The sequence below is a fragment of the Barbus barbus genome (genome assembly GCF_936440315.1).
Source record: "Barbus barbus genome assembly, chromosome: 46".
NCBI lineage: Eukaryota > Metazoa > Chordata > Actinopteri > Cypriniformes > Cyprinidae > Barbus > Barbus barbus.
The window spans coordinates 14,143,087-14,167,799 of record NC_136724.1 but is presented as its reverse complement, the minus strand read 5'-3'; the positions used below and the strand labels follow the sequence as shown (position 1 = coordinate 14,167,799).

Here is a 24,713-nt window from a genome sequence, read left to right as displayed (position 1 = left end):
ATATTCAGACATCCTACTCGCTGTTTATATATATAAAAAAAAAAGTATAGTCGAACACAAGGGCTATAATTGCTCTGGATTTTCAGGATTCCGCATGCTCTCATGCACACAGTGAGATGCCGTCAAACATGCAAGGTCATGAGCACCTGGGACAAAAATGCTCCATGTCCCCACATAAGGGCAGCTCGTATTGATTACTCCTTTTTAGCAGTAGATGCAGATTAGAGCTCAGACAGAAAAAAATATATATCCAGTGCAATGGCCCTTTAAAACTTCTGACAAAAGCCCATATGATCCCTGAGCTCCAATCACCAATTCCTACTGCAAAAGCAGCCTCTGCATTTTTGTCTGTCTGAATGCTGCTAGCACGGCGAAACAAAAACAGTGAGGGGAAGGAAAACTGAAGAAATGTGAAAACCCAACGTACTATTAAATGGCGAGCGGAAGTCCGCAGACTCCTTCGATGCTACAGACCTCGGATCAAAATGGTACAGTAGACAACGACATTTTGATTATTTTATATCCATATTTTATCTCTTGTAATTTTAAACGACTTAGCTAGGCCGATGAAACTTGCAATAGTTTGTCCCGGGATGTGTCTGAGTTTTGAATGTGTTAGATAACGTGATGTCGCTTATAAATCTGACCGCGAAATGAAGTTTGCAACTTGCACAGAACGCCGACAGCCACAGAAATTGGAAGGTTAACAAGAATGCAATGGCCACAATAGCAACATTGTTGCATTTAAAGAGTTAAATTCTCTCATATCAGTGTGGATAGGGATCATGTCGTGACTGGTGCATTTTGTGGACATTGATGCATGCAAAATTAAAAGCGAATTTAAATTATAATTCTAAATATACTTTTGAAAAGCTAGACTTTTTTGCACAGGACGAGAACGAATTCATGTCACAACACTGTTAACTTCACTTGACCTTAAATTTGTGGATTCCACATCCAAGGAGTTCATATTATTTTCACACTTTTTTTTTTAGATACGGGAGCTTGGAAACATTATACTTTAAATGCCATTTAAATTATTTTATATTAATTTAAATAATTTTCTAAAATGTAGACATAGCCCAAAACAAAGATAAATAAATTAGACAGCAAATACTTATAATTACACAAATAGCATCAGTATTATTAGTAGTAATGATGATTGTTGGTAATGTTGTAGTCCAATGATTATTTAGTATTGTCAAAGCAAAAACAAAACTATAATTTAAACATTGTTCTACAGATTAGTTATCAAAGTAAAACTAAAATCTGCATTGTAAATATAAATATAATTAACTTAAACTTCTACAAAAAAGAAAATAGAAAGGTAGAAGAAAGACAGGGGGAAAAAACAAGCAGTCAACACTTAAAGTGTTCCCACAGTCAACTAGGAATATCAAGTAATTAAAAAATATATTTCAGGAAAAGCCACTGAAATAAAGAGAGCGACAGAGAAATATAATAATTTCTTTCTAATATTTCATTGACTAGAAATTGCAACCTCTGTAAATCGATTTACCCACCTATCACAAATGACCAAAAAAAAAATTGTAGTCTCCGTGAACTCAATCATACACAGAAGAATAAACTGGGAAGAGAATGATAAAAGAGAGATGTTTTGTTTTTGTTTTAGTGGCTTGTTTATATGTCAAGAAACATGCTTGTTTATATTATTTCTTATTTGCAAAAAAAGAAAATCAATAAAAAAAAAATAAGTATAGATCATTTAAAAAAAAGATGTCTTACACTTGGGTGTATTTTGGTGGCATTTTTTTTTTTTTTTTTTTGTATTTTTCAGTATTTTTAGCATTTCATATTCTTCATAAACAGAGGGAGAGCATCAGAGAGGTTGTGGGATCAAAGCATTGTTGATTTTAGGAATGCTCAGTAATAATAAAGCATGTGTATTGTGGTACATTGATCCTGTAATCCAGAGGCCTCTTCACATCTGGAAGCCGGGTTAATATCTGGGTCAGGTCACTACTTTAGTGCCACGACCCTGTCTTTTTGACCTCCAGTTGCTCGCTTGATTTTTTTTCACATGACCCTCAAAAAGTGTTGTTGTTTTTTATTATTTATACAGTGCATTTCCTCTTTGACTGTAGTGTAAAAGGGCTTAAATATGCATAGGCTATTGTTGGTTAGCATGCGAAATGAGACCGAACCCAAAGAATTCATTACGCCCCCATTAATGCATTGTATATGAAAATCTAATCAATTTTAGACAATCACCGAAAGAATATCACTTGATGATAACATTAACCATTTTAATTTCCAAAACGCTCTGTAATAACAGAAAAGCAGCTGAACTTCAGCTGCATCTATTGCACTTGGTGATTAGTTCACATTGCTCAACTAGTTAAGCACTGGTGGTAAAAGCACAAAGGTCATCATGTTTGAGACGCATACGGTTAAAATTGTCATACAAATTAATAAATGCATTGAATGCATGATGATTTCCTAACATGAACCTACATGAATCGGCCCTTTGTTAACTGTTCCTCATGAAAGCGCTATGAAAATTTGTACTTTAGGAAGAGCTGAAATGGAACGACTCCTGCTAAACTCTGCAGTCTTGTCCTTTAGTGCTGCAGCCTGGAAAAAAGCATCATGCTGAGGGTTTTTATGTAACCATCTATTCAGGACATTCCTGCCCACCCTTGACTTTGAGGCTTCGTTGTCTCTCAGTGCTCTGCTGTTGGGGTCACTTAAATCCATGTGACAAGTGCTCCTCAAATGACTCCCAGCATTCAACTTGTTTTTATTATTATCAATGTTGAAAAAAAATGTGATGCTTAAAGGATAGTTTACCCCAAAATTCTGTGATTTAGTCACCCTCGTGTTGTTCCAAACCTGTATGAGTTTCGTTATTCGTTATTTCGATACTTTGAAGAATGATGGTAGCCACTAACTTCCATAGTATAGAAAAAATATTATGGAAGTCAATGGCTACCATCAACTGGTTGGTTACCAACATTGTTCAAAATATATTCTTTTGTGTAATTTATCAAATCAGCATGAATTAAATGCTACTATTAGTACGCAAATATGATGAATGTGTATGTATGCATTCTTCGAAGGATACGTTTGCTAAATCTGTACAATTCTAATCTTTATCAACACACATTACCGTCCTTCTTTTTGGTTATGGAAAAGAGAAGACATTTATTTCCCTATTTCACAGTTGTGTTTCTCCCGGTGTCTGTGTTGTTTGTCAGGTTCAGTTCCTCACATTGCTGCATACTTAGGTCAGAGTCTGTACATGGAGAAGAGTTGGCCCATGAGCAGAGTTAGCAGATCTGTGGCAGTTTGTGTTTGTGCTTTGTGGCAGAGACATGCCAACTCCACAGGCTCTTCTCTTGGCCAGAAGTCCTGACTCAGCTCCTGCTCGCATAGCTCAGGCTGAATTCTCCTGGCAGTCCTGCTCAGGACATGGTAACGTAGCAGATCAGTCTACAACCTCGATTATTCAGTTCCTGCATTGGGTAGTTTAAGCTCTGTTACAGACACATTTTGTGCTTGCTTGGCTAAATGAGAGAAGTGGGCGAATCTCGGGAAATCTGTCATTTAGCCTACTTGTCAGGGTCATATTTCAGCGCTACATCTGAAGGATGATAATAAAATATTTTATATGAAGAAAATAACACCTTTTTAGGATTAGTTTTTTTTTTGAGGGGAGGGGGAAAAAAATTTAGCATTTAAAAAAAAAATTCTTATTGGAATCATTTTACATTTTTTTTTTTTTTTTTATTCGTATTGTTCTCAAGTATGACTCATTATTGAAATGCAGTACTATAGTAGAATTTTGTATTATAATTAGGGCTGTGCAATTAATTTGATTATCATGCGCATCTCGTCAGTAAAGCCGGTTTCGTGATTAGTAGTATATCGCCATCACCTGCTTTCAGATGGAGCGGTATTTACTACACAGAGCTGTAGTTCACTGACAAGCTAGGCAATATTTTGTTCATAATCGAAGGCGATTCATCTGTGATTATGAACACGATATTGCCTAGCTTGTCAGTAAACTACAGCTCTGTGTAGTAAATGCCTCTCTATCTGAAAGCAGGTGATGATGGCCATTTACTACTAATCACGAAACCGGCTTTACTGACAAGAACTGAAAAACTGAAAAGAAGAAAGTTTTCAAAATATTTAGCAGTCTTTTCTGCTCACCCAAGCTAAATGTATTTAATCAAAAATATGGCAAAAACACTGTGAAATATTAGAATTGAAAAAAAATACAAACTCAGGTTTCAGTGTCACATGACCCTTCAGAAATAATTCTAATATGCTGATATGGTAAGAAACAATATTATCAGGATCCTTCGATGAATAAAAAAATCAAAAGAACAGTATTTATTTGAAATAGAAATCTTCTAACATTGTAAATGTCTCTGCTGCCACTTTTGATCAATTTAAACGTGCTCTTGCTGGAAAAACAATAACTTCAATAAAAACAATTAACTGATCCCAAACTTTTGAATGGTAGTGTGATTCTATAAAATCAAAATTAAAGTCAAATTAAAGGCAGTACAACAAATATTGCCATGATTGATAAATCCTTTACTGTTTAAATAATCATTCATGGTGACGTGCAACTATAAAAAGTCGATAAATTTTAATTACTTTTTGAGGGATAAAATATGACTTTTGTATAGCTTTCATGAAATTCACCTGAGAAGTAAATCGCTCGCTCTCTTTCTCTCTTTTTTGCAAGAAAGATTAGGCCCCTGAGATTATAGTATTTTGCAAAGTTGTTTGCTGTTTCTTTTCATTGCGAATATAAATTTTCAATTTTCTCCTGGCGGTGTGACAGTGATCTCACACGGCTTTGTTTTTGTCGCCAAACGGTTCTGGCTGTGGATATACTGTCTCTTTTACGAGAACCTGATTTCTCTCACCTTGTCAAGCACACTTTTTATTATTGGACGCAACAGACACATGAGCAGTAAAATCCATTGTTTGTTTGTCTGGCTCAATTTCATGCCCCGCTTGGCACATAATATTTCAAACTGCGATTCTGTTGCTCTTGGTTGCATTAACATATAGATGGAAATGGGAAGTCTTCTAAATATATCTGCCTCAGTCAGCACAGGAAAAGTGCAATGAGTTGTAGACATCCCCATGTGGTTTGTAATAAAATAAATGTTGTACGACGGTTGCAGTATCCAAAGGATAAGAGAGATACTTAATGCGTTAATGTTGCCATAATGATTTTCATTTAAACGAACACAGTCCCAGCGTAGTCTTCCAATTTTCAGATTTATTGACTGATTTCTTGTGAATCTTTTATCTCGCAGCCGATGCCGATGAGGACTTCTCTGAGCAGCATTTGCTGGACGTACAGAAACTCTGCCGTAAACACCTGCTATCCTCCCTTGTTTTACTAAAACCATAGGAAAGGTGAGTGCTTCTGGCTTTCTTTGCTCCTCAGAAAAGAGCTTTCACTGGCTTCCAAGCCGTTATGCTGTTAATTAGCTGCTGAACCTGAAAAACAACTGACAGGGGAGCTCCATCCCTAATCACTTATTCTGATTGAACTTGGTAATTAGATGAAGGGATGGATGACACCCTCTTTCAACAATATTTTCTAACCTAAGGGAAATATTTATCTTTTTCTAATTAATTTGTCAGTTTTCAAATTTTCACTATTTTTATTTTTTTCAACATCAGTTAAGTTTTAGTCCTTTTTCATTGATTAATATTTTTTTTGTAAAATGACTTTTACGTTTATAATTCATTAATTAATTTTTTATTTACTTTTATGTCCTTTTATTGTTTTTCTTTTTAGTGGTGTCTTCCAGAGCCCATTTTTCCTGATTTATCATTATATATAACATTGTGGCTGGTTTTTGTACATATCAATCACACACTCATGTCCTGTCTAACAAATACACTGATAGAGGTCAATCTTGAAATATGAAATAAATCAGACCGTTCAGCATTGATTCAACATTTGAATGCTAACATCATTTTCTCTTTATTTCTGTTTTGTTTTCGTTCATATTTTTTTGTTGACTATCCATTTCAGATTAGTTTTTGATTTTTTGCAATGATCTGTTTTTACATTTATTTAAATAATTACTTAGTCTTATTTACCTAATTCTATTTAGTAAACTTAATTTGTTTTCTATTGCTTCAGGGGTCTGTAAGATTTATTATAAATGAATACTATTCAGCAAGGACAAATTAAATTTGATCAAAAGTGACAGACTTTCACACTGTTACAACAATAATTGTTTTTGAATGTTTTATTAATAAAAGAGTCCAGAAAAAATACATAACACTTTCTACAAAAATATTAAGCAGCTCAACTATTTTCAACGTTGATAGAAAACGTTTCTTGAGCAGCAAATCAGCACATTAGTATGATTTCTGCAGGATCATGTAACACTTAAGACTGGATTGATGACAGATGAAAATGCAGCTTTGCAATCACAGCATTAAATTACATTTTAAAATATATTCAAATAGACCATTATTTTAAATTGTAATACTTCATTCGCAATATTACTGTTTTTACTGTATTTTTGTCTTTGGAAAACATGACAATCTTGTTTGCCCTCAAACTTTTAAACAGATTGTGTCTACGCAATAAAGCAATAAATACAGTCTTTGATTTACAAAACATGTAATTCAGAAAAACCTAGACGCATAGTAATTATACATATTTCTTCATTAAAGTTTATTTTCTGCTTCTATATTTTTAAACACACCTCGCACTTGATTTGAAATGCCTGACATTTGTAAACTAAGATTAAAACCCTAAAACCAAATGTGACAGATACAAATAGAAGTGAATGACATGTTTCTCTTATGGAGATGTACTGCACCCTCTGTTCTGCCTATGCTTTGCCTGTGTTTAAAGCTCACATTACTCAGCACTAGACAGACAGCTGATCCGAGGAGCACCAAACAGCCCTGTTCAGTGAACTGGCATGTGTAATAGCAGGTGTTATAGTTCAGGAGGCTTTCTCAGTGAAAGTGATGCTGTGGTTTGCGGCAGCTCTCTGACAGTGTGTAATTATCAACTGTGCTGGCTAGTCTGAATGGGTGAGAAGACGGTATCTGTATCTAAGAGACCTTAAAGAGATAGATCAGCCTAAAATGAAAGTTATGTCATGATTTGCTTAGTGGCAAGTTGTTCCAGACTTGTGTTGTTATCTTGCTTTCACTTATGAATTATAAAAAAATATATAGTTTAGCATCTTTATCTGTCTCCTCATCTGATCTTACTAAACTTAAAGGGGTCATATGATGCGATTTCAAGTTTTCCTTTCTCTTTGGAGTGTTACAAGCTGTTCGTGCATAGAAAAGATCCCAAAAGTTGCAAAGACTAAAGTCTCAAACCCAAAGCGATATTCTTTATAAAAGTTAAGACTTGTCCACGTCCTCCTAAAACGGCTCATTTAAACACACCCCCACATGTCTACGTCAAGGTGTTCGAAGATTTGCATAACACTGCCCAAACGTATGCGCAAAGAAAGAGGGCGTGATTTTTATTCTCGCTATAGTATTGTTGCTGCTGCCGGCGCCATGTCGTGGAGACGCTGTGTTTCGTTGTGAAAGTGAAAGTACTTTGGGCTTCCAAAAGAGGACACAACTAGAAATCAGTGGTTAAGTTGTATTTACAACACTGTTCCAGAACAGCTCAACCTAAATATTAGAGTGTGTGCAGCGCATTTAACGGAGGATTATTTCCTGAACCTGGAAGAGTAATTACACAATTATAAAAAATAATTACTTTGGTGTAATGCAATGTAATGACACAAAATAATGTTATTTTTAGCAACATCATACATCGTTTAACACAGACCATTTAATAAGGACTATTTATTATATTGGGAATCAAACGTGTGGCCTTGCTAGCTATCTTTTTGTCTTTCTCCCTGACACACACAGACCTGCTCATGTCTTGCTAATTTACAGCGTGCACACACACACACATACTCATCCAGGCCGTAAGTCATTTTGGTATCTCCATGAGGGCTGTAAGTGTTTGTCTGTCTCGCTCAAGGTCAGGAGTGAACGTGTGTCCTGATTGGATCGGGGAGGGCATAGGCATCGAGCAATACCACACGCATACACAGACACCCAGGGCATCTGTTTCTCTGTCTCATTTTTTTTGTTCCTCTGAGGACAGCTCCATCACCTTGGAAAGTGGCTCTTCTGAGAGGGAGATTGGTACACAGGGGCTTCAAAAGTAGAAAATAATCTCTGGAGTGGAAAGAAAAACTGAATCTTTTACATCTGGTCCACTGAGGCTCTTTCCTCCTCACAAATACACAGTTTCTTTGTCCTCTGGGAAATTACCATAGGCACTAACAGACTGACTCAAATAAACCCAGTCTCTGCTTTATTATTTCTTTGCTATGTCATGAGAATAATAGACCTATGCAGAAGGGGTAGTCCATCCATTTTTATCTATCTATCTGTCTCTCTGTCTCACTGACTGTCTACAATAATAAAATAGTAATAAAATTCTCTCTATAATTTTATCTCTGATCTTGATTAAAAAAAAAAGGCAGATCACTGTTTAAATGAAAAATGTGTTTAAAAAAAAGTTGTTTACTGTAAAGAAAATGTACTGTAGTCATTTTATATAAAATAAAAAATGTTACAAAATATTTTGGAATCTAAAATTTTATTAAATTTAGAATCTAAAAATTATAAAATGAAAGGCAAATGTCTAACTAAGTTATGTTCCAAATTTGAAGTTGATATCACAACAATGGAGGCTCCTTTGAAAGTTTTGTTGGCACTATACCAGGAAAAACCACTTAATAACACCCACTGAATTTTGTATGCATTTTCCTGTCACAAATTTAAACATTTGTTAGTTTTGATGTGTGTGTGTATATTTGAAGCAACATTTCTATATAAAAAGTTATGGTATGGATATAAAAGTATGTTTTTTTTTCTCTCTCTCTAAAAAAACATAATGGATTTAAATAAGATGATTTTTAATTTTTAGTCTGTACTTCTTTTACCTTTTTCTAGTCAGTCTTGATGGTGGCATTAATAGCCAAATGGAAAATCTTTCAATTGTTTTGGAATTTTGTTGTTTTAAGCTTATTTTTTTCTACAGACCTTGTATTACTCATTTCTGTTACTTCTTTCATACCAGATCCAGGCTTTTTTCAGTGCTCTATTGAAATGCAGGTCATTTCTAATTGTGCATATTGTCTTGGGCAGAGGGACTCCAGATGCCGAGTCATTGCTTGGCATTTGTGTATGATTGATGAAGAAACAGTGCCAGACAACAGCGCCTCTGCATTTTACAACGCTGTGAAACTTCCCCTCGAGCTGGCAGCACAGTGGAGGAAGTGGAGGAATCCAGAGGGCAGGAGGACAGCGATTTGTCTCTCGTCTCTTTAATAGCAGCCTGATTAGATTCCCATGATAATGCTTGTTTTTCATTAATACAGAGTGGGCAACAGCCTCAAAGTTTAGTTGAAGATCAAAAGAGTCACTATTCTGTGCCATGGATGCAGAAAATCAACTGCTTTTATGTTGCTTTTTTGTCAGTTATGTTCTATAGGGAGTCTGCTTGGTGACTGATGACTATTTTTGAACTCTCATTGCAGAGAGGACATAAACCAACGTTCCCCTAGTTCAGACAGGATCCTATATTCACATCACTTTCAAATTGTCTCTCTCACTCACTTTATTTTCCATAAAGTCTGCTCTAGTTTTATGCTGACTCAGGCTTTAGTGAGTGTCTGTTCAGATCAGTGTTGAACAATCGTTCTGAACGTGTCTCTGGCCAGTCTGAGGGAGATTGAGACTGGCGTGATGCCCGTTTGGGTTCTTGAGGGTGTCACTCAAGCCTCCCAAACCTGAGCTCTTGTTAGGACAATGCTGAAGGGGAAAAAGATTGCTGAGTTGGCATTTCTATCGTTCAGTCTTTCGCCTGACAGCAACAGGCTCCCTCTCCTCACTTTCTGAGGTATGTGGTAACAAGAGAAAGAAAAGATAGCTGGATTAGCTTGGGTCAAGTTACCAGTCTTTTCCAGACACTATTTTTGTCAAAAATGACTTTGTCATTAAATAATTTGAATCAGAGTATTAATAGTACTGATTGTTTTCAGTCTTATCATTTCCAAGATAAAAATATGAGTTAATTCTGTATCGTTTAAAGTTCCTGTGGTTTGTCGAGTTTGTATTGTGGTATGACATCTTGGTGGGTTGCTGAAATTGTGAGCAATTCATCAAAAGTTGTTGAGAGGTTGGTCAGTGGTCTTCACAGTGGCTGCATTGTTACACTGCTCAGTGTGAAACGATGTACTCATCACTCTGATTCTCATTGAAAACATCCAAAATAACCTACACTTATTGTGATGAGATGTTTTAAAATATGATTCCTGTTTTTATTCAGTCTGGACTCATTGGAAAAATGTGTCTGTTGCGACATTTCTGCAAAATTATGTTGCTTCTTGCATGCTTCGCCACAATTTCAAAGTGAAATGTTTAGTGAGTGGCACTAAAATTCAGTTTTTAGTTCAGTTTTATTCAAAACTTCAAAAGTTTTATTACATTTATTGTTGTATGTATTATGCAGTTTCGAAATTAAAATGTCTGGAAGGGGCACTAAAAGGAATATGTACAATACTTTTGTGGCTGGTAAGATTTTAAAAGTGATACAAGGCTACATTTATTTGATTAACAATACAGTAAAAACAACAATATTGTGAACAGATTACTATAGTAATTAAATATAAATTTAAATAATTATATATTAATTAAAATAATTGTAAATAACTATTTTAGTATATTTTAAAATGTCATTTATTCCTGTGACGCAAAGCTAAAATTTCAGCAGTCATTACTTCAGTGTCATATGATTCAGAAATCAGACTAATATGCTGATTTAGTGCTAAAGAAACATTTATTATTACTATAATACAGCTGAAAACAGAAGCTTAATATATTGGTGGAAACTGTGTTGTTATTTTTTTTTCTGTGATGAATAGAAAGTCCAAAGAAACTGCATTTCTATCATGACAACTCTCTGAAGATTTTAGCATGGGGATGGATTTGGCAATGTATTTCAGGGGTGGGCAATTCATTTTCCCAAGAGGCCACATGAGAAACTTGGGCGGTTGCAGAGGGCCGGACCAATACACTTAACTCCGTTCTTCCCAATATATTTTCTCCATAAAAATAAAACATTACAATCATACAATGAAAATGTGGAGCACACAATTATACCACTAACTAATGAACACTCACAAAAACAGTTTTGAAAATGTGAATTTTTGAGTGTTTCAAAAATCACAACTTGGGAAAAAAATCAAGTATTTCAAAGATTATGAACGTGACATTCACAGTCAAACCCTGAAACATACATTCTCATAGAATGTATTCATTAGCCTACCAATAGCTATATATATCATCAGTTTGCATTAACGACCCAGCCTGAGCCAGTTTCATGACAGAACTTGGCATTTATTTGACATTAGTGCTGCCCGATTAATCGCGATTAATCACATCCAAAATAAAAGTTTTTGTTTACATAATAAATATACACAGTATACACACACATTATGTATATATAAATACAAACACATGCATGTATATATTTAAGAAATATATGTTAGGTTTATATATTAAATATATTTATGTACAATATAAAATATAAGAATATAAATGTATATACATGTAAATATTTTCAAAATATATACTGTATGTGTGTGTATATTTATATATACATAATAAATATACACAGTACACATACATATATTATGTAAACAAAAACTTTTATTTTGGATGCGATTAATCATTTGACAGCACTAATATAAATCCTTGTAACATTATTGACTTTACTGACACTTTTGATCAGTTTAATGCATCCTTACTGAATAAATGTATTAATTTCTTTAAAAACGTTACTGATGTGATCTGTTTTAATTTGACGAGAAAACAAGAAAGTCCATTTACAATGTTATTGAGTCGAATTCCAGAATTTTCTTTCTTGCTCTCCATCTCACCATTTTTGAATGGGTAAAAAAGGAGCATTTAAAATCTCTCTGAAGACTTTATCAGCAGAAACAGTGGCGTTATGTGGGAGTTGTTGTAAACAGTGCAGTAAAGACCGCAGAATGAAAGTCAACTGAGGGTAGATCTCTTTCCCCACCGCTCTGCTCTCTGCTGCCTGGCACTGTGGTGAACGTCCTCGGCCAAGTGCATAACAGCCGGCCTGGCCAGCAGCCCTGAGTCACCTCTTATTACGTGAAAGCAGTACGAGTTTCTGCGCTACAAGGAGTTCAGCTTTATGAACCAGAATGAGGAGCATTACACTACCCATGTAGCTGGTAACAGGTCTGTTTAACAAGGTTTTGGCAATGGTCTTGTGGTAGGAGTGTTAGTGAGCTGGCAAACTACTGTGTGACGGTTGAGTGTGATCATAGGTTGGTCTGTGATCAGCAGTAAGTTAGTCACACTTTATATAAAGACTTTTGATGCACTCTTTATTTATTGTAATTTTATTAATGCCAGTGAACAAGATTTCATCTTGCCGTCTCAATTTTCAAACCGAGAGAGCAAATGAATGTGCTTCCAGTTTGTATATTTGCCTAAATTGCTTGAAACTACTGAAGACAATATTGCTGTCATTAATATACATTCACGTCCGCTTATTTTAGGGGATTTTGTCTCCTTTTATTCCACAGATGTAGTGGAGAGTGACAGGAAATTCTTGAGGAGAGAGAGGGGACGACATGCACTAAGTGCATACTCCCTAACCGCTGTGCAACAGCTCAAACCAATTTAATGTCTTTCAGAAATGTTTCATGTTGCCAGTTTTGAATTTGATACAGCTGACTAGGTATTGTTTTGGAAAAACAACCCCTTATCTCTTTTCAATTATTCCTGGTGGCGCTAAAGAATTTATTTATCCAAATTAACTGCATGAAAGCTTCTGAACTAGGTTTGGTGACTTGTGTTTTCAGTAGAGATGTTCCGATACCCTTTTTCCCTTCCCGATACCGATTCCGATACCTAGGCTCAGGGTATCGGCCGATACTGAGTACTGATCCGATACCTGGGAATGTATCTGGTTATACAGCTGTATGTACTACTAGCCCTGTATGAATTGATACAATTATTTTATGGTGTGCTTCACCATAGATAGATAGATAGATAGATAGATAATCTGGCGATTAAAGAAAAAAATATAATACATAATGTTTGGAAAATGGCACATCTTTTTAAATATCTAAAAGTACACTCTTAACATCAGTCAGTCAAGCATTCTAAATATGTTATGATAACCAAGTATATTTAATGATAGAACTTTAGCAATTAGAATTAAAACTTTGTAACCATGTACGAATGCATATTAGTCATTTTAACTGAACTTAGGACTGGTGGTGGTGCTTTTTTGGTCATTCAGTGTTTCTGTAAAAATGGGGAAAATCTATCAATAATACTGATAAGATAATAATCATACTATGAATTCAACTAAGAGCAATATAAAACGCACTAAGGATTAACGAGCTGCTGGGTTCATGAATATTAATCACGTTGTCTGCATTGGCTCGAACTGATTTGCTGAAATCAAAACAGGGACAATAATAGGTGAGCGCCAGCCAATGAGATTGTCGTTTGCGCATTAGCTCCGCCTGAGCAGCAAAGAAGAATTGATTTCCGATTTGCAGCGTTAAGCAAAGCTAGCGCGCATAACTATTGGTCTTGTTTAAGAAAATGGTATCGGATCGGTACATGGGTTCAAGTACTCGGCGATACCGATGCCAGAGTTTTTTGTGGTATCGGTGGAATTTCCGATACTTGTATCGGAATCGGAACAACCCTAGTTTTCAGTTTAGCAGTATGAGTTTTGCTCTTTCCCAATGAAAATCCACCTCTGACATCACAAAATATTCCAGAGGGAAGCATGCATATGGAATCTAATCTGATTACAATATATTTTCAGGTTTAAATACTTTCTTAAAACATGTTGTCTTGCAAAAGGCCATACATATGCCAGTTTGATGCAGCCAGCCTCAGAATAATTTTAGACATTTATTTACGTGTATTTGTGTATGGTCACAATGAGTACATATGAGGATGGACATGACTGTGTTTTAAATACTGTTAATTCTGTGTAATTTTGGGTGATCAAGATCAATTGGCTTCTTAAAAAATAAACTTCTGTCCTGTTTACGGAGATAAAAAGTAAGACCGTTAATTCTGCTTGTTAGTAACAAAAAAGTCAGCATAACCAATCCATGTAATTGTTTGGAGAGCCTGATATTTACTTTCTCCTTGCTCTCTTTAATTGTTTACTGGACAGTGTTTTGTCTTGCGCATAATGATAACTCTGAGAGACAGGACGCAGGAGGAGGAAGTTAATGGTTAGCGCACGCCTCTGAATATCAATGTGTTTTTTACATGTTTCTCTTTCTGTCCTCTCACTTGGTTTGTCTTTTTCTCTTTTTGCTTGCTGCCTCTCCCTCTGTCCCTTTCCTTTTCCTCTGTGGAGTTTTTAAAGAGATGCTGTTCAGATCGAAACGTTGTCCTTCCTGATCTAAAATAAGCCAACCTTGGGAGCAGAAGGGGAGGGCATAGCAGCATGCTCCAGTAGCTTCTGCATTTCTCACTCTCAGATGGTCATTGCTTGATATTGTTTTCAAGGCTGCTGTGAATAAAAGAAATGTATATGCAGAAAAGTGTTATTACGTGTTCTGATGGTTTGTGTCAAACTTTATATAGTGTTACTTTAATATTAGTTATTTCTAGGGGTACTGTTATAACTAAACATATATTTTCTCTTATTTTCAACTCTAAATTATATATACCAATTTATTGCTCTGAAATGGCTTTAAAGAATAATTTCAAATTGGAGAAAACACAATTTCAACCAAAACACATTTTTGACAAGTAGATACCAAATAGTTTTTGAATAATGAAGACAAGGAATTTAATCATTTATACTTATATTTACCAATATAACCAATTAGTATAATAAACAGCAATATTTTCTTTATTTTTTTAACTTATGTGAAACCTTAAAGATTTAGTGAACATTAGCCAGTGTTGTTATTGCTATTAAAAATTGAAATAAATATGTTACTTGTAATAAAACTGAAATCATATCTAAATATTGACAAACTTACTTTAATACTAAAAACCAAAACTTTGCTAAATACAATTTCCAAAAATAAACAAAAACTAATAAAAATGACAAAAGCACATAGCAAAATTACTAAAACTTTAATTAAATTTTGAAATGAAAACTGAACATTATAAAAGTAATTCAAAATATTAATAAATATTATAATAGTATATAAATATGACATTGACAGTTTTGTAGTGGTGACACAAATTAACCATTGAATCAGAGAAATGAGTTCAATGCAGTAAATCAGACTGTTAATGGCCAAATAAAACCACATTAAAATAGTTATTATAAGTCGTATTATTGCAACATGCACAATTTTACCGCCTTGCAAGTGCTTCATTGTAGAAATGCAAAGCTAAATTGTTTATTGTTCTGTTTTCAAAGTGGAAATACATAATACATATTTTCTCCTGTCTTATCTCATAGTGGAGAGGAGTGCTGCTGAGTTCTTTCTGCTGGAGGATGCAACGCTGCACTTTGCTCGTTTAATGGACAGGCATTTCTACCAGCCTCACTTGTGCGACGTGGACCTCGTGCCGGTGTCCCACTGTACGTTTTCCGCCCACAAGGACGTGCTGGGTGACCACATCCCCTACTTCCAGGCCCTCCTCTCACAGAGTCAACCGCTGCACCGCATAAACCTGGCCCTTGAGTTGCTAAGGATCCAAATCCTCAACATCATCTATATCTCCATCTTTAAAGTCCTACAAGTGGCCATTGTGCTCCAGATGAGTTCCTGCTACAAGCTACCTTCATCCAATGATATGGAAGACACAGACGGGCAGGGTACTACCTCGTCCAATCAGATGTTCAAGATGAAGGAGCTTGAGAAGATGTACACGCAACAAGGAAATGGTACATTCTCATTGCTTGACAGTGGGGTCAGTAGGGAAGTTACACAGACACATTCATCTAGCGTCCACTCCAGCCTTCAAGCCAAACACTTCTACAAAAAAGATGACAGTGGAGGGGGAGTGGCTAGTGGAGGAGGGCGGAGCTTATGCACAATGGAGGGAGGAGCCGGTGTAAATGAAGGGGGATCCCAGGATAGTTCTGTCTCCTTTAACAGAGAGCAGATTATCGTGGAGGTCAACCTCAATAACCAGACTTTGAATGTTTCTAAAGGGTCCGATGGCAAGGGCGTCACCTCAAGTACCTCATCCCTCCTCGTTCACCGTCACACCAATCTTCCCAGTGCGGTGGAGGGTAAGGAACAAGACGATAATGAAGATGTTGGCGAGGACGAAGAAGAAGAGTATGAACACAGAAAGGAAGGGATGGAAAATTGCAGCGATGACGAGGACGATGAGGATGAAGAAGAGAATGCTCTCGACTTTCCAGAAACAGGATGCACTAGCATGGAAAGACGGCGTGCCATGAGAATACCAACGGACACCATCAGCATGAGACAGACGCTAATTGACTCTACGCTAGGGGAGGGGAGGAAGAGGAGTAAAGAGCAGGAGAGTCTGGGGCAGAAGGTGAAGCTGGAAGAAAAGCAGCACTTTTCTTGCAAGAAGTGCCCTCGTATTTTTAACAACCGCTGGTACTTGGAGAAGCACATGAACGTCACCCACAACCGCATGCAGATCTGCAATAAATGCGGCAAGCGCTTTTTACTTGAGAGCGAGTTGCTGCTTCACCATCAGACAAACTGTGAGAAAAACATACAGGTACACACTTGTCTGCATGCACAAGGTCAATCGATAAGGCTAATTTCACACAGGCCTTTGGTGCAAAGTCAGGGTTTGGTTCATTTGCTTGGTGATCGATTCAAAATAATACAATAAAAAGAGAGACATGCATGGATAGCAGAAGGTAGCAACAATTTAATTGGGCCCAGCAGTCAAAACTGAGTGTGAAAATAGTCTAATTTAAACACAATCTGTGCCCACAGAACTGGGACGTTCAAATAAAAACTGATTCAAAATATTAATATATAATTATAACTAATAATATTCAGCTTTTTAAGAAATTAATACTTTTATTCAGCCAGGATGCATTGTATTTGTCAAAAGGAACATTTGTAATAATAATCTATTAATAATAATAATAATAATAATAGATTAATAATGTATAATAATAATAATAAACTGCATATATCTGTAAATACTGGATATAGTTTATAAATATAATTTATTTCCTCTCTTTATAGCTGTAGATCATCGTCTAATGTTCACTTCATTTAATCTGAAAAAAAAACTTAAATATAATTTTTAGCAAATTTTAAAATGAATACAAATTCATCTGTAGTCTTTAAATTTTTTGTCTTTAGACTTTAAATATAATTTATTATTATTGATTTGATGTCATTTATTTTTATTATATTTAGACAAAAAAAATAGATTTAAAAATGTATCAGTTAATGGTCAGAATATGAAAATAATAATAAACTTGTCGATTTGTAGGGTTACCAGTTTTCATTTTTATAAGTTGTTTTGGATAAAAGCGTCTGCTAAATAACTAAATGTAAAATTAGTATAGACCTTTAGCTTCTTAAAGCACATTTTGCCATGTTTAAAGTTGGATTATGGGTATTCTCTTCTGGTATTCTGCTATGAGTGCATATTGCAGAGCAGAATGATAGACCAGAGATTTGGGATGATATATAGGCACAAACTGTATTAGGGCGTGGAGAACAGCTGTTTTCTGCTACTAAAGCAGGTCTGCCAGGCCATTTCCACCTCCAACTCCAACTAGGTCTAAACCATCCAGCACTCATTTGTCTCTGCTGTATGAAGCACTTACAGGGAATTCAGTGTAATTAAGGTAATTGTGCTGTTGTGCTTAATTTGATCTAAATGAATTTTAAGTTAGAGGTGCCCTTTGCAATATTCATTCTTTATTTAGCAGTTCTCAGTACTCTCTCAGAATGATAAAATCCTGTTATGTTTTCCATCGACCGCTAAGGGAGAGCTGTTTAGTCTAATGCCGTTCATTCGGATCCTCTGGTCTTTGTAGTGCGTGACTTGTGGAAAAGCCTTTAAAAAGCTGTGGTCTTTACACGAACACAACAAGATAGTCCACGGATATGCTGAGAAGAAGTTCTCTTGTGAAATCTGTGAAAAGAAGTTCTACACCATGGCACATGTCCGGAAACACATGGTTGGTGAGTACTGGGTCATGTTGTCATTATTTACTAATTTTTATGTCGTTTCAAACATGTATGGCTTATATCTCGCAGTAACACAAAAAGAGAATATTCTTCTATTTTTTTTTTTAGAGAATATTCTAGACATTCTTTTTCAGTGTCATGAACGTGATTAAGGACTGAAATTGTTAAATGAATAGTTCACCCAAAAATGAAAATATGCTGAAAATGTACTCACCCTCAGATCATCCAACATGTAGATAAGTTTGTTTCTTCATCAGAACAGATTTGCATAAATTTAGCATTACATCACTTGCTCACCAATGGATCCTCTGCAGTGAATGGGTGCCGTCAGAATGAGATTCCAAACATCTGATAAAAAATCACAATAATCCACAAGTAATCCACATGACTCCAGTCCATAAATTAACATCATATGAAACAAAAAGGTGCATGTTTGTAATAAATTCAATATTAAGACATTTTTTACTTCAAACCATAATATTGCTTTCTCCAGTGAGAAAGTCTTCTCTTCTGAATCAGGGGAGAAATATGCACAGATCAAGCACTGTTTACAAGCAAAAACAGTCTCAAAAATTCTAAACAAATACGTTGGTAGATGTTGATGTGAGAGGATAACGGGACTTTTTCACTGGAGGAAGCGTTATTATGGACTTATGGATTTTGGCCAAAAGCGAGAGTTTAAAGTTAAAACGACTTAAAGATGGATTTGTTTATTACAAACCCACAGTTTTTCACTTCACAAATTGTTAATTGATGGGCTGGATTCAGCCCATCAATGAACTGAATGGGTTGGCACCCATTCAGTTCAGAGGATCCACTGGTGAACAAATGAGGCAATACTAAATTTCTCCAAAATCTGTTCTGATGAAGAAACAAACTCTTCTATCATCATTTTGGATGGCCTAAAGGTACATTTTTATTTTTGGATGAACTATTACTTTAAATGATTTTAAATGACAAATAAATGGCTTACATCTAGACCACAAGTCCATTTGCTAGATTTTTGTGAGGAAGAGAATTAAATTTGAATGATTAATCTCTGAATGAATTCAGATCTTTACAATGAATCAGTTTATCTAGTTCACAAAACCCGTATGAATGAACTGTCTCAACTCAATCCTCTCCTATGCAGGCAACAAGCCACACCTTTAAACTTTATCCTCATCTACATTGTGCATTACATTAACAAATGAACTCATGGATCCACTATTAACCTCAAAGAATACCACCGCCTGTCACAGCTAGGTGGCAGTCAAGATGCTGCAAAATACAGCAGCTCTGTCATATGCACAAAGACATATTGTTGTGTAAATTAACCTTCAGGCAGATGTAATGCAGCGCACACTGGCCCTCATACCGTACGGTACTTTCATCTCCTGAAGCTTGATCTTCCCAGAGCTTGGTCCAACACAGTAGTGAAATACCCAGCTCTGTTTTCAGCCTCTGTGACCTTGCTTTACCATCCAGAACAGACTGAGCCGAGGACAGAGGCTGTATTGTTTAATCTGCCCTGAGAGCAGAGAGGAAATATCTTATCTAGAAGTGCTTCTTTCTACCAGAACCCACTCGGTTTTCCGCAGGGCAACAAGTTACACTTGCTCATTTGACACTGACAACTGAGTATGTGAGGTAATAATATAGTGTCTTAATATACACTAAACCGTGTCACAAGCTAACGCTCTTGCTATCCTTAAAATGAACTCTGAGGCATGTGATAAGATGTAAAATGAAGTTTTAATACATTTTATTATCAGTTAACTGTTACTATGAAAGCCTTCTGAGGCAAGATGATTTCATTTTTAAAATATGAATTTTATGTGTTATTTTGTGGCAGCTCACACTAAGGACATGCCGTTCACTTGTGAAACGTGTGGGAAATCCTTCAAACGCAGCATGTCTCTTAAAGTGCACTCTCTTCAGCACTCTGGAGAAAAGCCCTTCAAGTGCGAGGTGAGTTCAGTCATGCGGATTATCAGTCGTAGGCCCAAGAGAATCAGGCATTGCATTTTGGGTCTTTTTCTCAGTAAAAGTCAGTTTCCCATTAGTTCTTATCAGAGTGCACATATGTATACTAGAATTTGGGGTCGAAAAAAGACTCTTATTTGGTCAAAGGCTGCATTTATTTGATCAAAAATACAGTAAAAACAAATATTAACTGATTTCTAGTTTTTTTTTTTTGTTTTTTTTTTTTACTATTATATATTTTAAAATGTCATTTATTCCTGTGAGGGCAAAACTGAATTTTCAGCATCATTACTAGAGTCTTCTGTGTCACATGATCCTTCAGAAATCATATGCTGATTGCTGGTTTCTTATTATTAATGTTGGTAACAGTTGTGCTGCTGACCCCAAACTTTTGAATGGATATGTTAGACTAACATTTGACTAGATAGTGACCAAATGCTTTGTCTTTTAACCAGCGTCCAATATTTATTGTTTTATCATTTCTTGTGCTTTATCATTTCATTTCACAACTTGTGAATATAATCTACTGTATGTTGTAGAACTGCAGTGAAAGATTCCAGTACAAATACCAGCTGAGGTCACATATGAGCATCCATATCGGACACAAGCAGTTCATGTGCCAGTGGTGTGGGAAAGACTTCAACATGAAGCAGTACTTTGATGAACACATGAAGACCCACACTGGTGAGAATCACCACTTTGGTGCCCATCATAATCACAGTCTGCACAATAGTAATATCTGACTCTTTTTTTATTATAAACAATTATAATATAATAATCAATTTATATAAATGTAATAAATATGTATTATTATTATATATATTATTTACCTATAGGTACCATTTAATTATTTCAAATAATTATAATATTATTATAATTAATGAATAATTATAAGTAATTATTTATTTTCTACTAATCTTGTATCATTAAAAAAATGCTTAAAGGGATAGTTCTCCCAAATATGAAAATTCTGTCACTAATTCCTCACACTCATGTCGTTCCAAACCCATAAGACCTTTGCTCATCTTCGGAACACAAATTAAGAATTTTTGATGAAATCCGAGAGCTTTCTGACTCTGTCTAGACAGCCTTGAAAGTGTCAGTTGTATTGCTGTCTATGCAGAGTCAGAGAGCGCTCTGATTTCATCAAAAATATCTTGATTTGTGTTCTGAAAATGAATGAAGGTCAAACAGGTTTGGAATGACATGAGGGTGAGTAATTAATGACAGAACTTTTATTTTTGGGTGAACTATCCCAAATGAAATAAAAATAATTAAGTTTTTCCATCTGTTTGTCTGTTCTAGGAGAGAAACCTTATATCTGTGAGATCTGTGGAAAGAGCTTCACGAGCCGGCCCAACATGAAACGGCACCGCCGCACTCACACTGGCGAGAAGCCGTACCCCTGTGACGTCTGCGGACAGCGTTTCCGCTTCTCCAACATGCTCAAAGCCCACAAGGAGAAGTGCTTCCAGGTTAGCAACCCCATGGTATCTGATACCACCAACCTTGTGGACCTGGACCCTACGTCAACTGATATGTACTCACCGGCCAGTCAGTTACCCAGCCACCCTGTAATCCCTCCCGGTGAGGCGACCAGTCTCCACCAGGTCAAGTCGCTCTCACTACCCTTCGTTCACTCTATCGTAGGTCTTCCATCTCCCCCGGGCCTGTTTTCCACTGAAAGGGTTAACTCTGGTAACAACTAGTTTTGAATATAAGGTTGAAGTTCCTTTTGATTGTTTCTTGTCTAAAACCCAAAGCTAGAAGTAGCTCCCCATGAGCTTTTTGATTCACATCCAATGTGAATCACTCTCATAGGGCTTTCCAAACATGCTGAGTGAGGTCTAAGACTTCCAGCAGATGTTTAAACAGTGTGTGACACTGAATATTCCTTTTAAACTGTGCAAATTTTCACTTATCTTATTCTCATAGAGATATTTTATATACTGTTCAAATAAGCTTCTCGTATTACAGAAAGAAAACAAATGTTCTCATTATTTTTGTTGTTGTTTAATGCATTTTTTTGTGAGCTACAGGATTAGCATTTAGTATCGCATTTCTGCATTTCACATGCTCTTGCCATAGACTTTAAGCTTTGCCAGTTTAGGCTAACAGGTTGAGATTCTCATTAGCTGCCGTACAAAATATAGATATGTACTGAACTCACAGCAGAGGGCGCTGTGGGACATGAGAATTGCGAAGTTTCGGAACAGCTCTTCAGCCAATAAGCATGTAGCAGCTGTGTCCCCCTGCCATAACCAAATCCGGATGTATTGCAGTAACCAAATCCTGTTAGCTTATATGTTATTACTGAATATGAAATGTATAATCACTCCAGCACCTTATTTTTAATCATAGATGTATTTATATTGTCCTGTCTTCTTCATATCCTGAAAGTTTAAAGTTTTTGCCACATGGTCTCTTCTGCGTATTTGCAGAGGTTTGTCTGTGCAGGGCACAGGTGGGACGAATGGTTTGTGTCAAAGGTAGCAGAGGCACTTGAGAATAATCAATGTTTGATGCTTAAAGGAGTAATTCACCCAAAAATGAAAATTTGCTGAGAATTTGCTCACAATCAGGCCATCCAAGATGTAGATGATTTTGTTTTGGAGAAATTTAGCTTTACATCACTTGCTCACCAATGGGTCCTCTGTAGTGAATGGGGGCTGTCAATCCAAACAGCTGTTTAAAAACATCACAGTAATCCACATGATTTCAGTTCATCAAGTAACGCCTTCTGAAGTGAAAACTGTTTGTAAGAAACAAATCCATCATTAAGGCCTTTTAACTTTAAATTGTTGCTTCTGGCAAAAATACCAGTCCATAATCCATAATAATACTTCACCCAGTGAAAAAGTCCATCCTGCACACTAAATCCATCGATGGATTTTCGATGGATAAGTGCATATTTCTCTCCTGATTCAGGTGAGATGGATTTTTCGCTGGAGACATTAATATTAAGCATAGAGGGCTTATATTTTACCCAAAAAAAATTTAAGTAAAAAATCTTTGAATTTGTTTCTTACAACCTTGCAGCTTTTTGCTTTACAAGACGTTTTTATCAGCTGTTTGGGGTCTCATTCTGACGGCACCCATTCACTGCAGAGGATCCAATGGTGAGCAAAGTGACAAAATGAAAAATTTCTTCAAATCTGTTCAGAAGAAGAAACAAACTCATTTGCTTCCATGATGGCCTGTGGGTGTGTAAATTTTAGCAAATTAAAAAATTTTGATGGACTGTTTTTGAAAGAAACTTATTATTTTCAGAAAATCCCAAAGAAGGATCTTTCATTTTTTTTCTTTCTCTCTGTATTATTTAAAAATTTCCAGAGCACTTTACTCTCAGTGTTGGCCATATGTGTAATGGTGAAATCTGAAAGGCCTAAACCACTTGTGAAGAAATGAGTGTGAAAAGGAGTGTTTTTTATTAGCATGGAGGCAATGTTGATTCTGGATGAACACCAGGGTGTGTTTGGTTCAAAAATATGTATAATAATGTCTTAAATGCTTTTTGGTACATCAATTTATTAGTCATCATTAATGCTTTCACTTATTTTTTTTCACTTTACACTTTTTATGATGACTTTGAATGACATGAATGGCCTGAATAACTTGTGGGAAATGGTTACTTGTGGAAAATTGTTTAGCCAAATTAGGAAAATCATGTTTTTGTTTTGTGCCCTAAAAATGTAATTATGTAGCAAGCTATTAGACTGGCCTTTTGGGACTCGTGTACACTGTAAGATGGTCCTGTTAAGAGGCCACATAGAATATAAAAAGAGTTTATAGAAAATTTGTAAAAAAATAAAATAAAAAATTCTTTACCCAATGTCAGAGGATTATATAGACAAAATATAGTTCAAGAAAACTCTCTTAACAACTCTAGCAGCAGTAAAATGTAGTATTTTAATAGGCATTATCCAATATATATTTATATATATTTAAATATATACATACACACACCCACACAAAAATATATATAAGCATACATAGTCTGTAAATAAATTCTGTGTTTCCTGTCAGTTTTTGTTTAATCAGTTTTCTTTGTTTACATTCTTTATACAGTCAAATGAATGTGATTAGATGTAGAGGTCAGCATTCATGAAAGAACTTGCAAGATGGAAATAAGCTTATATATGAGGAATAAGCTCTAAATTTGACCTTACATCGTAAACCTTACCTTACATTGTTCTCAGTACATCAGTCATGATCCTGGGTTAAGAAAACTCCGCTTAATGCAGGTTATGGCAAGTGTTTTTAAATGGTACGTGTTTCTTTAAGAAGTTTTTGAAAGTCCCGGTAGAATGATCAATTAAAGGGATAGTTCACCAAAATGTAAATTCTGTTAACATTTACTTATCCTCATATCATTTGAAATTCATATCAATTTATTTCTTCACAAACGGCGCTATTAATTATGGAAGGCCATTTCTTCCATGGAATAAAAAGCAATAACCTTTTTTTTTTTTTAATCCTTTTGTTCTGTGGTGGAAACAGGCTTCCATA

At 35.6% G+C, this 24,713-nt stretch overlaps 1 protein-coding gene across 1 annotated transcript; it reads left to right on the top strand.

Moving 5' to 3' along the window:
• Positions 1-334: 334 nt before the first annotated feature.
• LOC306864748 (zinc finger and BTB domain-containing protein 47-like) lies at positions 335-24,005 on the top strand. The gene is made up of 7 exons (XM_079408955.1): positions 335-488; positions 5,304-5,406; positions 15,551-16,797; positions 18,086-18,233; positions 20,074-20,189; positions 20,744-20,888; positions 21,510-24,005. The coding sequence occupies exons 3-7, from the start codon at positions 15,613-15,615 to the stop codon at positions 21,911-21,913; spliced, it is 1,998 nt and encodes a 665-aa protein (XP_079265081.1). The 5' UTR covers positions 335-488; positions 5,304-5,406; positions 15,551-15,612; the 3' UTR covers positions 21,914-24,005.
• The last annotated feature ends 708 nt before the right edge of the window (positions 24,006-24,713 follow it).

Coding starts and splice junctions, on each gene's coding strand:
- LOC306864748 (XM_079408955.1), top strand. CDS start 15,613: ATGGACAGGCATTTCTACCAGCCTCACTTGTGCGACGTGGACCTCGTG. Junction 18,234..20,073: donor TGTCCGGAAACACATGGTTG/GTGAGTACTGGG, acceptor ATTTTGTGGCAG/CTCACACTAAGGACATGCCG. Junction 20,889..21,509: donor ACACATGAAGACCCACACTG/GTGAGAATCACC, acceptor TGTCTGTTCTAG/GAGAGAAACCTTATATCTGT.